The 17,865-nt window shown below is 35.4% G+C and overlaps 1 protein-coding gene across 3 annotated transcripts in view; it reads right to left on the bottom strand.

Moving 5' to 3' along the window:
• LOC149792436 (tetratricopeptide repeat protein 17-like) overlaps positions 1 to 17,865 on the bottom strand; it is a 187,337-nt gene that overhangs the window by 101,673 nt on the left and 67,799 nt on the right. For all 3 annotated transcript variants that reach the window (XM_089971005.1, XM_089971007.1, XM_089971006.1), the window contains 5 exons: positions 14,973 to 15,050; positions 8,429 to 8,653; positions 7,326 to 7,604; positions 3,731 to 3,860; positions 2,451 to 2,516 (listed from right to left, as the gene is read on the bottom strand). In XM_089971005.1, the coding sequence (XP_089827131.1) occupies positions 2,451 to 2,516; positions 3,731 to 3,860; positions 7,326 to 7,604; positions 8,429 to 8,653; positions 14,973 to 15,050 (778 nt within the window). The remainder of the gene's footprint in view (positions 1 to 2,450; positions 2,517 to 3,730; positions 3,861 to 7,325; positions 7,605 to 8,428; positions 8,654 to 14,972; positions 15,051 to 17,865) is intronic.

Below are 17,865 nucleotides of genomic sequence, written 5' to 3'. Positions count from 1 at the left end.
TGCTGTGTGATGTATATTTTAGTGAAGGAGTGCTGTGTGATGTACATTTTAGTGAAGGAGTGCTGTGTGATGTATATTTTAGTGAAGGAGTGCTGTGTGATATACATTTTAGTGATGGCATGCTGAGTAATGTACATTTTAGTGAGGGGATGCTGTGTGATGTACATTTTAGTGAAGGAGTGCTGTGTGATGTATATTTTAGTGAAGGAGTGCTGTGTGATGTACATATTAGTGAGGGCATGCTGTGTGATATACATTTTAGTGAGGGAATACTGTGTGATGTACATTTTAGTGAAGGAGTGCTGTGTGATGTATATTTTTAGTGAAGGAGTGCTGTGTGATGTACAATTTAGTGAGGGGATGCTGTGTGATGTACATTTTAGTGAAGGAGTGCTGTGTGATGTACATTTTAGTAAAGGAGTTCTGAGTAATGTACATTTTAGTGAAGGAGTGCTGTGTGATGTATATTTTTAGTGAAGGAGTGTTGTGTGATGTACTTTTAGTGAAGGTGTGCTGTGTGATGTACAGTTTAGTGAGGGCATGCTGTGTGATGTACATTTTAGTGAGGGCATGCTGTGTGCTGTATATTTTAGTGAAGTTGTGTGATGTACATTTAGTGAAGGTGTGCTGTGTGATGTACAGTTTAGTGAGGGCATGCTGTGTGATGTACATTTTAGTGAGGGCATGCTGTGTGCTGTATATTTTAGTGAAGGAGTGTTGTGTGATGTACATTTAGTGAAGGTGTGCTGTGTGATGTACAGTTTAGTAAGGGCATGCTGTGTGATATACATTTTAGTGAGGGAATGCTGTGTGATGTACATTTTAGTGAAGGAGTGTTGTGTGATGTACATATTAGTGAGGGCATGCTGTGTGATATACATTTTAGTGAGGGAATGCTGTGTGATATACATTTTAGTGAAGGAGTGTTGTGTGATGTACTTTTAGTGAAGGTGTGCTGTGTGATGTACATTTTAGAGAAGGAGTAGTTGTGTGATATACATTTTCGTGAATGAATGCTGAGTGATATACATTTTAGTGAGGGTGTTTTGTGTGATCTACTTTTAGTGAAGGAGTGCTGTATGATGCACTTTTAAAAACTGAAGGAAATGTTGTGTGATGCACCTTTTCGTGAAGGAGTGTTGTGTGATGTGCATTTTCGTGAAGAGTGCTGTGGAATGTACTTATTAGTGAATAATGAATGAGAAATCTTTATAAGTACATCAAATGCTAAAGATGATGATAGTAGTAATAGTAATAAGAATAACAATAATAATAATACTAAATAATAATTATAAAAAAAAGAACTTAATACAGCACTTAATCTTTAAAAGCTGTAAGTGTTTAACACATTAACACATACGGACACACACACACACGCACACACACACACACACACAAAATTACAATACAAACACCATGAAATTACAAAAGCATGCTTAAAATAATTATGGTCAAGAAAATCAAGCTAAGTCTGAAGTCTGTTCATGCCGTCTAAATAGGCAAATTTTCTAAAGGAGAACACATTGTGTCTAAGCTAATGAGGCAATTCCTTCCAGGTTGCTGGTATGTAAAAGAACATTGTCTGTAGGACTTGGTTTTGATATTTAAAATAATGAGAATATGAGTGTCAGAGTTGGAGTGCAGGTATATAGATTGGATATACACATGTGTGAGATCAAATAGGTATCTAGACTGGATGTACACATGGGTGAGATCAGATAGGTATCTAGATTGGATGTACACATGGGTGAGATCAGACAGGTTATCCTGATTGATGTACATATGGGTGAGATCAGATAGGTATCTAGATTGGATGTATACATGGGTGAGATCAGACAGGTATCTTGACTGGATGTACACATGGGTGAGATCAGATAGGTATCTAGATTGGATGTACACATGGGTGAGATCAGACAGGTTATCCTGATTGATGTACACATGGGTGAGATCAGATAGGTATCTAGATTGGATGTATACATGGGTGAGATCAGACAGGTATTTTGACTGGATGTACACATGGGTGAGATCAGATAGGTATCTTGATTGGATGTATACATGGATGAGATCAGACAGGTATCTTGACTGGATGTACACATGGGTGAGAGCAGATAGGTATCTAGATTGGATGTACACATGGGTGAGATCAGACAGGTTATCTTGATTGATGTACACATGGGTGAGATCAGATAGGTATCTAGATTGGATGTATACATGGGTGAGATCAGACAGGTATCTTGATTGATGTAAACATGGGCGAGATCAGATAAGTATACTGGACTAGAGGCAGTCAACAAAATGTAGCAAACACAGCATATATTTTGTGTCTGATTCTGGAGGAAGACAAGAATGTAGCAGCTGTTCATATGTCTGCTCGTCTGTTTTATAAGGGAGACAAATGTGCTCAGTTCAAGGATTATGATGACATATGACACATTTTTGTGAAAACTTACACAATGCATCATCAGGAACAGGCTCATTGTTACCCTGTTTCTGTAAACACTGGCTTTCCAATGAACCTGAAATAACAGAGTACACTCAATCATTACAACTTTTTTAACATCTGAAGATCATGGAAAAATGTCATGGTGGCCTCTACAGAGTACATAACTGTTATTGCAAGTTTGTGTGAACAAACCATCTTTGCCACAAATTTGTGTAAACATCTTTGCCACAAATTTGTGTAACCATCTTTGCCACAAATTTGTGTAACCATCTTTGCCACAAATTTTAACAAAAAAGGTAAATAAATGGATGACTTTCAAATACAAAATCATATAATCAGAGGAGAGGCAAGTATTTGTACCAACTATTGACATGCCAGACAGTGTCAAGATTTGCATGTTGCTTCTTATCACTCCATAATCAACACATAACACGTAATATAATTTGCTTATTCCAATGCATGTATAGAGAAGATAACAAGAATTATTCCTTCTTCAGAACTTTACAGAATAGATATAAATTCTTTTAAATATAAGGCAATAAAAAGGAGGTAAAATGATCTATGTTATTTTCTCTTTGATTGTGGAGGTAAGCAGACTGCTTAACATACACCTAATTCGCAAGTTACCTTCCATATTGTTTTGACATAATAGTAAGGTTGGTACAATCTTGCAATTAAGCTATAATAACATAAATTAGAACTATAAAAACTGTGTGATTTACAAATGATCTTGCTAACTACAATTTGCTCTATAGGGCCTTAGACAATGTAATCTGGAATTTGTGTTGGGTAACTAAAATTAGAAAATTTGCATTCAGGTCATAGCTCTTGAAAAAGAAGATGTGGTATGCTGGAAATCCAAATGACAAATATAGTAAAAATCCAACTTTCCTTAGTAAAATTACAGTCACAAAATCAAGGTTAGGAGGAGAGGCATTCTGAAATGATAGCTTTCTGAAGGGCGATACAGAACACTAAAAATGAAGCTTATTCAAGGTCTGTAAGGCTGCAAGACAAAGTCTGGCTGAAGTCCTTAAATTCTTTTTAAAGTAATGCTGCAGAAACCTAAGTCAGGAACACAAACAATCTGCGGTCATAATGAATGTAAATTTTGTGGATTGCTAGAAATCAAACAAAATCAAATTCAACAAAAAGCCAAATTTGGTTGAAATCCAATTATTCTTGGTCAAGCAATGCTGTGGAGACCAAATTAGGGTGGACAGGAAAATCAAGGATGAACTCTTGTAAATCATGTTGTGGAAGGCTGGAAATCGAACTCATATAAACCTGTATGTGAGTCCCCACATGTATCCATATGTATCGGGGTCACTGTGCAACTCTGTGAGCAACTGCCATCACATTCTGCTGGCTTTGCACGTGTCCGTGATTCTATCACACATTTCTCTTCTCCATTCTCCTGCAGAAAAAGAATATGTATTATATCACTGATAATGTGTTTTATAAACCAATTTCATTTACACTTATATAATATCAAGCCTTGTGTAAAACATAATGATGTTTTGTCAAACAAGCAAATGAGAATGTTAAACACAATATCAAGGCCATCTGATTGTATGTAAAGGTCAATTCAAGACAACATTTTGCTGCTCAATTTATCATGCTATAAATTAAATCTCATATTACTTTAAATTTATAAAACAACAGCTTGCAAAAGGGTAAAACTTTTCAAGCAATATCATGAATTTCAAATAAAGTCAAAACTGCTGAAAGATCAACAATATATGTAAAAAGAGTAAATGTTCTAGACAGTATAAATGAGCCATGCAGTGGGGTGAACTAATACAAAACAAGGAAAGTTCAGATTTATTTACCCAAATTTAAACTCTTTGTTACTCAACACAAATAGCTAAAGTTCAATATATGGAAGCAGGTATGGGATGGTTGCTAGACCAAGGAACATCAAGACTGTCACAATACTAACAGTAATAATAACTTTATTTTAAAAGGTTGACTCAATTAGTTACACATCAACTAGTCTACTTGGGGGCCATGAGTGGCCGAGTGGTCTAAAGCACTCATCATTACGAGTCTTGGGCTTCGCCAATGTTGGTATGTGAAAAAGCTTGCCGGTAGCTTCTCGTAGGTTGGTGGTTCTTTCCGGGGGTTTCCTGTATTCTTCCTCCACCATTTATACTGGCTGCCATGTGGTGAAAAATGGTTTTAAACCCTACAACAACAACTAATCTACTTGTATAATTTATATGCATGATACATTTTCTAAATGGTAACTGCACTCATATACACACCAATCCAGATATGTGTACATACTTAACTATGATATCATGTGTCACTTCAGCAGAAGATACATTTATTGTTCTCTGATATGTACAATTTAGCTATGATGTCACTGCAGTGGATGATACATTTGTTATCCACTGACATGTACACTTGAGATACAATATGTCACTGCAGCAGAAGATACATTTGTCATCTTCTGATATGTACACATGCTCTACAATATGTCACTGTAGCAGAAGATACACAGATGTTGTTATCCTCTGATATGTACACTTGTGCTACAATGTGTCACTGTAGCAGAAAATACAGATTTTGTTATCCTCTGATATGTACACTTGTGCTACAATGTGTCACTGTAGCAGAAGATACACAGATTTTGTTATCCTCTGATATGTACACTTGCACTACAGTGTCTCTGTACCAGATGATAAACAGATTTTGTTATCTTCTGATATGTACACTTGACGATATTTTGATCCACCAAATTATTAGAAATATCTACTGGTGGCAGCACTTTAATAAATAAATACCAAATAAATAAGTGCTGTCAAGTGAAACTGGAGGTTTAGTTTTATCTTGAAATTCAGTTTTAGTGTAATCATCATAAATAATATATGTCCTCTTTATTCAAATGAGAAAAGTCTCAATCTACCATCACAGCAATGTCTGTGAGCATTTCTGAGAACCTAATTAAGTACCAACTGTGTTTTGATCTCTAATTTATAGAAGTGTTTGTTATATTGTTACAATCAATTAAAACAAGACCTGGTTTGTATTATTATTTTTATTATATCTTTTGTGTTAAATCAAAGATTGGGGGGTGGAATAATAAAATAAAAGTTACAAGGCATGCAAATCCCATAAGAGCTAGTGGTCATGATGGTTTGTCCAGTCAACTCATTTCAACTGACCATTTGCAGTTTTAAATATTAGTACAAGATGACATAAATAAAGCATCTAACATTAATCAGTGGTTTATTCAATTAAATTGCAAATGTGATCAACAATAGCTAAAGAAACAAGTGAAAGGAGTACTCAGTGCATGAAGTTTTGATCTTGACAGTTGTTATTTCATGAATTAAACGTCCCTAGTATTTGATAAAAGGAAATCTTGTCGTTTTGTTACTCAACAATAACACTGGAATATATCCATGTTCACATGCAAAATGCAGTGATGTAATACACAATGTTACGTAAATGTGTGACAAAACCTCTTGGAGTAATGTTTATAACAATCTTTGAAAGGTTGGTTATCGGAAAATAAAAGTAATTTATACAAAAAAGTAACCGACTACAATAGAAAAAGTGTTTTACTGACAAATAATCCCAACATGATTATAAAATAATCAGTAAGCCATATAACATCCCCCTGTCTTCTCATTATCAATGTCCAGCTGGAATGGTATTCCCTTACATTTCAGAGGTCCCTTGGTACCTAGTGCCCATGCTTATAATGTGTCTGTGTTTCTGAACCGCACTGTGTGTGCATTATCAAGAAAGAGGTGTACCCCAACAGACTTTGTCATTAAAAATAGCAAGGTTACAAATGTAATTCTACAACAAAATCAGCTTTAGTTCAATAAAGCAATGTCTCAACAGTACACCAAAAGCCACACCCAAGGCCAAAAAGCAATGTCTCAACAGTACACCCAGGGCCAAAAAAGCAATGTCTCAACATTACACCCAAGGCCAAAAGCTTCCAATAGCCATTACCAGAAAAGTATGGGGACTGCATCACATTACATATGTGGACTGAGTAAAAATAGTAGTTAATAAACAATTGATGAAAAGAACTGATTTTATGTGTGGGTTTTTTTTGCAAGTATTCTATAAGGAAAGAATAATGTGCATGTGCAAACGTTACTTAGGATTCCTGGCAAAGCAATCAAACAAAGAACTACTGGGTTTGAAGCTACATCCCAAAATGGGAGGGGGAACAGAAATAAGGACTTGGCCTGAAAAGCTGGCATAGACAAAAAAAATTATAATATGATATATACTGAAATGAACAACTTTTCTTTCAAAACAGTAACTTGTGCATTGTGAAAAAAATATAACCAAGTAGACATGACCACTTATGTGTACAGTGATCTAAAAATCAAGGAAAATGATTTTTCTGGTATGCTTAAAATGCTTGATACACAGTTTATTTCCTTTCAACAATTTTTTTAGCCAATATTACCAGTGTGGGATTGGGAACAGACAGCAAGTTATCAAAACTTAAAGAGTTCTGTCCCTTACAATATTTAAAACAAATGATTACCTTTAAATAAAAGAATGGTTCCAGTCATGTTGTGGGTATAAAGGATACCCTGTTCTCCACTTACCCAATTTTACACTTTAAAAGAAATACAATTTATTGAGACAGCAGTAAAAACTATTTGGGCTTTCACTAAAAGTTTGTACATTTTTGTCATATTTTTTGCCTTATTTGACAGCAACCATTTCTTTGGCCAGCTTTATTTCTTTTCCCAGCATTACATGTACCTGCACTAAATTGACATTATTTTCTGTAGGGCTGTCATTATCTTGTACCTATCAGTGGTGCTCAGGTGTATACTGTGTAATATCAAGACATCTTTTTGGTTATTGACCATGCTCTTAAAGTGTAGAAAATGCTCACATTTTTACAGATGACTCTACTTTCCACTTGCTGACCATCAGGCAGTAATGGTGTCCCCTGACGCTGACAGTTGGGCCCAAATACCTGTGTCTCTGTCTCCAAGGGAGCAGCACTCTGTGCAGACTCGTGGTACAAGCGGAAACATTTTAAGGCTTGCAATGCCTCTAGTGCATCCTCATATTCAGGTTTAATCTCCAAGGCTTCCTTGAAATGTGCCATTGCACCTGTGTAATTTTTCATGGCCCATAGGAGATTGCCGTAGAAATACTGGGTTGTAGGCTGCAAAAACAAAGTTTGTATGGATCAAAATAACACATCTAATACATTCTTAGAGAAAACAAAGTTTGTATGGATCAAAATAACACATCTAACACATTCTTAGAGAAAACAAAGTTTGTATGGATCAAAATAACACATCTAACACATTCTTAGAGAAAACAAAGTTTGTATGGATCAAAATAACACATCTAATACATTCTTAGAGAAAACAAAGAATCATAGTCTTCTAATGTTATAAAGCACTTTAAAATTATGTTACTGTACTACTGTAAAACTTCTGCAAGATCTAGAGCTAACAATATCGTATATTTGGGCTGGCATAACTCAGTAAAGGGGGCACTTCTTCCAAAATTATAAACATAAATATAGGTCATAGTGACACAAAATGAAATGGAAAATACTATTTAATTTGATAAACTGAAACCATCATAATATCAAACAGAATTAACAAAAAAACTAACTACTATCTTATATAATACAACATATCATTCATTCTAATTCATTCAGTGATATACTGTATATCCTTTATAACAATATAATTATATGTTTGACTGTTTGTCTCTATTTTATTCTATTATTTTACATAAAGCATGACAGCATGTTCTGACCATGACTGATGTTTTTATTTCAACCTAGTTAAAAAAAAATGGCAAGAGAAAATGTGATTCTTATCTCAAAATTACTGACAGCTAGTGTAAAATGCTTCTTACACCAAAAGTACTGACTGCCAGTGTAATGTGGTTCTTACCTCAAAACTATGTACTGCCAGTATAATGTAGTTCTTACCTCAAAACTATGTACTGCCAGTATAATGTAGTTCTTACCTCAAAACTATTGACTGCCAGTGTATCTTTCATGACAATCATGGCATCCTCATATCGTCCCCATCTGTACAGAATATTGGCAAGATTTAACAAAGGCACGTCTTTAAACTCCTCTGGCACAGAGTGAAGAGATGAACGGACACACTCTATAGCATGATAGTTATTTCCCATGATCCTCCAGTACAGACCAGCCAGGTTATACAGTATCCATGCAGGTCCTACATTCTGCAACAATCATTTCACTAAAACCTTTAACCACATCATATTTATTAATATAAACATATTATAAACATATCAAAACATCATGATGAAAAAATCCCATATTGCACTGAAACATATCACATGACAACAGCACTGAGAAATCTCACAATGTAACATATGCAGTAGTGTCACACAGTAAAGTCGATGAGCATCATCACAATGTAACATATGCAGTAGTGTCACACAGTAAAGTCGATGAGCATCATCAAAATGTAACATGTGCAGTAGTGTCACAGTAAAGTCAATGAGCATCATCACAATGTAACATGCAGTAGTGTCACAGTAAAGTCAATGAGCATCATCACAATGTAACATATGCAGTAGTGTCACAGTAAAGTCAATAAGCATCATCACAATGTAACATATGCAGTAGTGTCACAGTAAAGTCAATGAGCATCATCACAATGTAACATATGCAGTAGTGTCACACAGTAAAGTCAATGAGCATCATCAAAATGTAACATATGCAGTAGTGTCACAGTAAAGTCAATGAGCATCATCACAATGTAACATATGCAGTAGTGTCACACAGTAAAGTCGATGAGCATCATCACAATGTAACATATGCAGTAGTGTCACAGTAAAGTCAATGAGCATCATCAAAATGTAACATATGCAGTAGTGTCACACAGTAAAGTCAATGAGCATCATCACAATGTGTTAACATACAGTAGTGTCACAGTACAATTAATGAGCATCATCACAATGTGTTAACATACAGTAGTGTCACATTAAAATCAATGAACATCATCACAATGTAACATGCAGTAGTGTCACAGTAAAATAAATGAGCATCAACAATGTAACATATCCACTGGTGTCACATGGTAAAATCAATGAGCATAAATCAAAACGTAACATATGCAGTAGTGTCACACAGTAAAATAAATGAGCATCAACAATGTAACATATCCAGTGGTGTCATCAGTAAAATCAATGAGCATAAATCAAAATGTAACATATGCAGTAGTGTCACACAGAATGAGCATCATCACATTGTAACATGCAGTACTGTCACACAGTAAAATCAATGAGCATTATCACAGTGTAACATGCAGTAGTGTCACACAATAAAACTGATTAGCATCATCACAATGTAACATGTAGTGGTGTCATAGTAAAATCAATGAGCATCATCACAATGTAACATATGCAGCAGTGTCACACAGAAAAATCGAAGAGGAACATCACCCTATAACATATTTAGAACTGTCATGCAGTAACATTACTGAGCAACATCACACTCTAACATGTAGTGGTGTCATAGTAAAATCAATGAGCAACATCACACTGTAACATAATAACATGTAGTAGTGACACAAATCACTGAACAATGCAAAGTCTCTAAAGATACGTAATCAATCTCGAACTGAATAGACAACCATGAAAACTCTGAATACCCTAATTATCACATGGATTAACAGAATATATTGTCAATAGGCAGCAATAAAAACAGCTGACATACTCCTCAACATGTGATCAAGCAGTTCCCTAAAGAAAGCGAGCCACGAGCTTGTTCAATTTAATGATAAAGGAAAAACCTTTCATCTTGTGACAATTGTTGGAATTAGTGACTCAGTTTGATAAATGTGAATTCAATGATCATCATCGCATTGCAGCAATATGAGATTGCAAGCTTCTTTTGATTTTATCGCTGAGAATCGCACAAAGGGAAACTAAGCAGTCATACACATCAATTAATATTTTCACTTAAGTGGATCAACATGTGTAATAGTTTTAGTTTAGATATGGCAACCTCTTCATTTAGTTTAAATATGATAGCCACTCCATCTGTGTAGTCGTTACAGCCCTCTAGTTTAAATATGATAGCCACCTCATCCGTGTAGTCATTACAGCCCTCTAGTTTAGATGATAGCCACCTCATCTGTGTAGTCATTACAGCCCTCTAGTTTAGACATTATAGCCATCCCATCTGTGTGGTCATTACAGCCCTCTAGTTTAGACATTATAGCCATCCCATCTGTGTAGTCATTACAGCCCTCTAGTTTAAATATGATAGCCACCTCATCTGTGTAGTCATTACAGCCCTCTAGTTTAGATATGATAGCCACCTCATCTGTGTAGTCATTACAGCAATCTAGTTTATACATTATAGCCATCCCATGTGTGTAGTCATTACAACCCTCCAGTTTAGACATTATAGCCACCTCATCTGTGTAGTCATTACAGCCCTCTAGTTTAAATATGATAGCCACCTCATCTGTGTAGTCATTACAGCCCTCTAGTTTAGATATGATAGCCATCTCATCTGTGTAGTCATTACAGCCCTCTAGTTTATACATTATAGCCATCCCATGTGTGTAGTTATTACAGCCCTCTAGTTTAAATATGATAGCCACCTCATCTGTGTGGTCATTACAGCCCTCTAGTTTAGACATGATAGCCAACACATCTGTGTAGTCATTACAACCATCTAGTTTAGATATGATATGATCTGTGTGGTCCTTACAGTCCTCTAGTTTAGATATGATAGCCACCTCATCTGTGTGGTCATCACAGCCCTCTGGTTTAACTACATGATAGTCACCCCATCTGTGTAGTCATTACAACCATCTAGTTTAGATATGATATGATCTGTGTGGTCCTTACAGCCCTCTAGTTTAGATATGATAGCCACTCCATCTGTGTAGTCATTACAGCCCTCTAGTTTAGATATGATAGCCACCCTATCTGTGTAGTCATTACAGCCCTCTAGTTTATACATTATAGCCATCCCATGTGTGTAGTTATTACAGCCCTCTAGTTTAGATATGATAGCCACCTCATCTGTGTGGTCATTACAGCCCTCTAGTTTAGACATGATAGCCAACACATCTGTGTAGTCATTACAACCATCTAGTTTAGATATGATATGATCTGTGTGGTCCTTACAGTCCTCTAGTTTAGATATGATAGCCACCTCATCTGTGTGGTCATCACAGCCCTCTGGTTTAACTACATGATAGTCACCCCATCTGTGTAGTCATTACAACCATCTAGTTTAGATATGATATGATCTGTGTGGTCCTTACAGCCCTCTAGTTTAGATATGATAGCCACTCCATCTGTGTAGTCATTACAGCCCTCTAGTTTAGATATGATAGCCACCCTATCTGTGTAGTCATTACAGCCCTCTAGTTTAGACATTATAGCCATCTCATCTGTGTAGTTATTACAGCCCTCTAGTTTAAATATGATAGCCACCTCATCTGTGTAGTCATTACAGCCCTCAAGTTTAGATATGATAGCTACTCCATCTGTGTAGTCATTACAGCCCTCTAGTTTAGACATGATAGCCACCTCATCTGTGTAGTCATTACAGCCCTCAAGTTTAGATGATAGCCACCTCATCTGTGTAGTCATTACAGCCCTCTAGTTTAGATGATAGCCACCTCATATGTGTAGTCATTACAGCCCTCAAGTTTAAATATGATAGCCACCTCATCTGTGTAGTCATTACAGCCCTCTAGTTTAGATATGATAGCTACTCCATCGGTGTAGTCATTACAGCCCTCTAGTTTAGATATGATAGCCACCTCATCTGTGTAGTCATTACAGCCCTCAAGTTTAGATATGATAGCTACTCCATCTGTGTAGTCATTACAGCCCTCTAGTTTAGATATGATAGCCACCTCATCTGTGTAGTCATTACAGCCATCTAGTTTAGATATGATAGCCACCCCATCTGTGTAGTCATTACAGCCCTCTAGTTTAAATATGATAGCCACCTCATCTGTGTAGTCCTTACAGCCCTCTAGTTTAGATGTGATAGCCACCTCATCTGTGTGGTCATCACAGCCCTCTGGTTTAACTACATGACAGTCACCCCATCTGTGTAGTCATTACAACCATCTAGTTTAGATATGATAGCCACCTCATCTGTGTAGTCATTACAATCATCTAGTTTATATATGATAGCCACCCCATCTGTGTAGTCATTACAGCCCTCTAGTTTAGATATAATAATGAACATGCAATGTAGAAACTATTATTATTATTATTTTATTATTGCAATACAACAAAAATAATTCATAAAAATAAATAAAAAGAATAAAATAATAATACTTAATAATGATGACAATTATTTGTTGATTTGATATCTGCTTAAAATGTAATAAAAATATCAGCCAATGTTTTTATTCAACTGAATAATTTAATTATATTTTGATTCTATATGTATATAGTTCTTTCTGCAATAATAATAATAATAACAATAACAATAATAATAATAATCATATTAATAATCACAGTAATAATAATGTCTTAATTAGTTTCTTTAAATGTAGTCAAGAAACCAACATTTTAAACACTACTTAAATATCAAGTTTTGAAAAAGTTACAAAGACACTTTTGTTTAGGAGAGTATTTTTTACTTTAAACTGTTAAGTTTAATTTGGCTTGTTTGCCTGACTTTTCTACAGTAAATTTACTTTAAACTGTCTGTAGTTTAATTTGGCTTGTGTTTGCCTTTTCTACAGTAAATTTACTTTAAACTGTCTGTAGTTTAATTTGGCTTGTGTTTGTCTGCCTTTCCTACAGTAAATTTACTTTACACTGTCTGTAGTTTAATTTGGCTTGTTTGTCCACCTTTTCTACAGCAAATTTTGAAATACTGCTGAAATGAGGGGTTGACTGGCATGCTATCTATATTTGTCCATCCAGCATGTACATCAAACTCGTATTTAGCACAATTTTTGGATTTAAAATCACTCAAAGGTATCTCCCAGTTCAAAAAATCTGATATACTTCCTAACTTAAAAAATAAATTGCCTCCATCACTATGATCAACCAGTATTTGCCAAATGAAATCATCGCTTGCTGGACATCTTCTAGATAGTCCATATTATCAATGCACATTTGTAAAACCTCCATGATGCAAGGTTCAGACTACAACAGAATGTTTCTTACGGGGCCAATCAAATTTAGTTTAAAAACTGTTAATGTCAAACTTAAGAATCAATATGTGTAAACTTTTACAAACAGTATGCACATTGCGATAATAACTGCATTATTCATCTGACTTATGTCATAACAAGCACTTTAAGGGTGAAAGGCGGAATACAATTGCATACTGTGCTGTTTTCACATGTGCAACTTAAAACTTGCAGGAGTTCCAGAACTGCCAACCCGAGGAGTTCATCTCAGTAAGGCAGTTGATTTTTTTCTCCATAAGTTTGACCGGTTTTCAGTAATTCATAACAAAATACCATAAACTGTTATTGCAAAGCTGGAAAATGTAATTAAAAGTTCGGTATTTGGAATGTGCAGTGACGATAAACATTATGTTCAACTGAAAAGTTTGTAAAGTATGCATAGACTTTATTTACCACTAGTACAGTTGTACAAATTTTAGTTCCCAACCCTATGCAGCTCAATGGCTTGTTGCTATCTCTCAACTTGATGTAATTCTTTTTTCCATTTCACATGATGATAGCAATCATATATCCTGCCATGAGTCATACTCAAAATGGCACATGATGTCCAATAAACATAACTGTGTCCCTTCCAGCTTTTATTCCCAAGAATCTGAACATTTATTTTTATTTTTCTGTGCTAATTATTAACACTTTTCAAGAGGCTTATTTCCTCCTTTGTCTTAAACATGTTTCACTTGCTGGAGACCATTAAAAAAAAAATTCTATGATCAAAAGTTTGCTCATGTAAATGCTTCGCATGAACAAATGGGTGCAATTTAAAAGCATCTGATGTGCTGCTGTAAAGTTAGTCTGGTTTCCTGACCAATTTCACTACTTCTAATATGAAACACGAATGAACAAATTTTCCAGAATTTTCGTCAATGATAATTTGTTCGTAGTTTTTGCTTGTATGCCGTAAGCCCTTATTTTAAGGGTAAATTTTGTAAGACTTACGCCAAAATCGTAAGAGTTGACAGGTCTGGAGTTCTTGCACATAACTGCTTTCAAGTACACAAAGTTCTACAAACTGGCACCCTTGGAGCATCCATTGACAAACTTTAAGTAACAATGGTTTTATGACATTACATACAACCATGAATGCATCAGAAATTAGTGAAAGTCTTATGATGACCATAATATTTATTTACTGAGTTTTACAGCAAACAACAGGAGAAGTTGCATTACAAAACTCTGTCGATTAATTTGTGCAAAGTATCAAATGAAATCCATATAGAAATGTAGTAACGTTATTTACAAAAGATTTATAATACTGCATTCAGCTGCCTGACAAAAAAATACAATTTTAAAAAAAGCTAAAAAAATTAGTCATCATCAATTCTGGTGAAGTAAATTTCACAAGGTATTACCTTTTTGATGGCAGTCAAAATCCTCTGACCTATCTCTTCCACCGTCACTTTCCCTTCATTAACATGATCCAGTAATGCCTGAAATATGATAAAATATTCAACTGTATAGCTCCAATTGATATCAACCAGTAATATCATCTACCTGCTATCTTACCTTATCTCATCTTTCCTCTTCTACTGACTAGACATCTTTGTTAGCAACCTGATATTTACCAGCGTCAAAGACAACCTGATTTTAAGATCTTGACAAATCAGTTTTATCCTGAAAATTATTTTCCAATAATCCTGGTCTTAGCGCAATTTGGACAATGAAGACAATAATACTACTAATACAAATTGGACATGATGACTGTTTAACCAATCCACTAAGGACATGATGACTGATTAACAATTCCCCTAAGGACATAATGACTGTTTAACCAATCCACTAAGGACATGATGACTGTTTAACCAATCCACTAAGGACATGATGACTGTTTAACCAATCCATTAAGGACATGATGACTGTTTAACCATTCTCCTAAGGACATAATGACTGTTTAACCAATCCACTAAGGACATGATGACTGTTTACATTCCCCTAAGGACATACGGACTGTTTAACCAATCCACTAAGGACATGATGACTGTTTAACCATTCCACTAAGGACATAATGACTGTTTAACCATTCCACTAAGGACATGATGACTGTTTAACCATTCCACTAAGGACATGATGACTGTTTAACCATTCCACTAAGGACATAATGACTGTTTAACCAATCCACTAAGGACATACTGACTGTTTAACCAATCCACTAAGGACATGATGACTGTTTAACCAATCCACTAAGGACATGATGACTGTTTAACCATTCCACTAAGGACATAATGACTGTTTAACCAATCCACTAAGGACATGATGACTGTTTAACCAATCCACTAAGGACATGATGACTGTTTAACCAATCCACTAAGGACATGATGACTGTTTAACCATTCTCCTAAGGACATAATGACTGTTTAACCAATCCACTAAGGACATGATGACTATTTAACCATTCAACTAAGGACATACTGACTGTTTAACCAATCCACTAAGGACATGATGACTGTTTAACCATTCCATTAAGGACATAATGACTGTTTAACCAATCCACTAAGGACATAATGACTGTTTAACCATTCCACTAAGGACATGATGACTGTTTAACCATTCCACTAAGGACATAATGACTGTTTAACATTCCCTTAAGGACATACTGACTGTTTAGCCAATCCACTAAGGACATGATGACTGTTTAACCATTCCACTAAGTACATAATGACTGTTTAACCAATCCACTAAGGACATAATGACTGGTTAACCACTCCACTAAGGACATGATGACTGTTTAACCATTCCACTAAGGACATAATGACATTTTAACCAATCCACTAAGGACATGATGACTGTTTAACCATTCCACTAAGGTGATAATGACTGTTTAACCATTCCACTAAGTACATAATGACTGTTTAACCAATCCACTAAGGACATAATGACTGGTTAACCATTCCACTAAGGACATGATAACTGTTTAACCATTCCACTAAGGACATAATGGCTATTTAACCATTCCACTAAGGACATGATGACTGTTTAACCATTTCGCTAAGGACATAATGACTGTTTAACCAATCCACTAAGGACATAATGACTGTTTAACCATTCCACTAAGGACATGATGACTGTTTAACCATTCCACTAAGGACATAATGACTGTTTAACCAATCCACTAAGGACATGATGACTGTTTAACCATTCTCCTAAGGACATAATGACTGTTTAACCAATCCACTAAGGACATGATGACTGTTTAACATTCCCCTAAGGACATACTGACTGTTTAGCCAATCCACTAAGGACATGATGACTGTTTAACCATTCCACTAAGTACATAATGACTGTTTAACCAATCCACTAAGGACATAATGACTGTTTAACCATTCCACTAAGGACATGATGACTGTTTAACCATTCTCCTAAGGACATAATGACTGTTTAACCAATCCACTAAGGAAATAATGATTGTTTAACCATTCCACTAAAGACATAATAACTATTTAACCATTCCACTAAAGAAATGATGACTGTTTAACCAATCCACTAAGGACACAATGATTGTTTAACCATTCCATTAAGGACATGATGACTGTTTAACCATTCCACCAAGGACATAATGACTGTTTAACCAATCCACTAAGGACATGATGACTGTTTAACCAATCCACTAAGGACAAAATGATTGTTTAACCATTCCACTAAGGACATGATGACTGTTTAACCATTCCACTAAGGACATGATGCCTGATTTACCATTCCACTAAGGACATGATGACTGTTTAAACATTCAACTAAGGACATGATGATTGTTTAACCATTCCACTAAGGACATGATGACTGTTTAACCATTCCACTAAGGACATGATGCCTGATTTACCATTCCACAAAGGACATGATGACTGTTTAACTATTCAACTAAGGACATGATGATTGTTTAACCATTCAACTAAGGACATAATGACTATTTAACCATTCCAGTAAGGACATGATGACTGTTTAACCATTCCACTAAGGACATGATGACTGTTTAACCATTCAACTAAGGACATGATGATTGTTTAACCATTCAACTAAGGACATAATGACTATTTAACCATTCCAGTAAGGACATGATGCCTGATTTACCATTCCACTAAGGACATGATGACTGTTTAACCATTCAACCAAGGACATGATGATTGTTTAACCATTCAACTAAGGACATAATGACTATTTAACCATTCCAGTAAGGACATGATGACTGTTTAACCATTCCACTAAGGACATAATGACTATTTAACCAATCGACTAAGGACATAATGATTGTTT

This window comes from Sinohyriopsis cumingii, chromosome 9 (assembly GCF_028554795.1).
Source record: "Sinohyriopsis cumingii isolate HCF-2022 chromosome 9, ASM2855479v2, whole genome shotgun sequence".
Taxonomy (NCBI): Eukaryota; Metazoa; Mollusca; class Bivalvia; order Unionida; family Unionidae; genus Sinohyriopsis; species Sinohyriopsis cumingii.
Note: the sequence above shows the minus strand (reverse complement) of the source record. Positions and strands in the feature narration are given on the sequence as shown.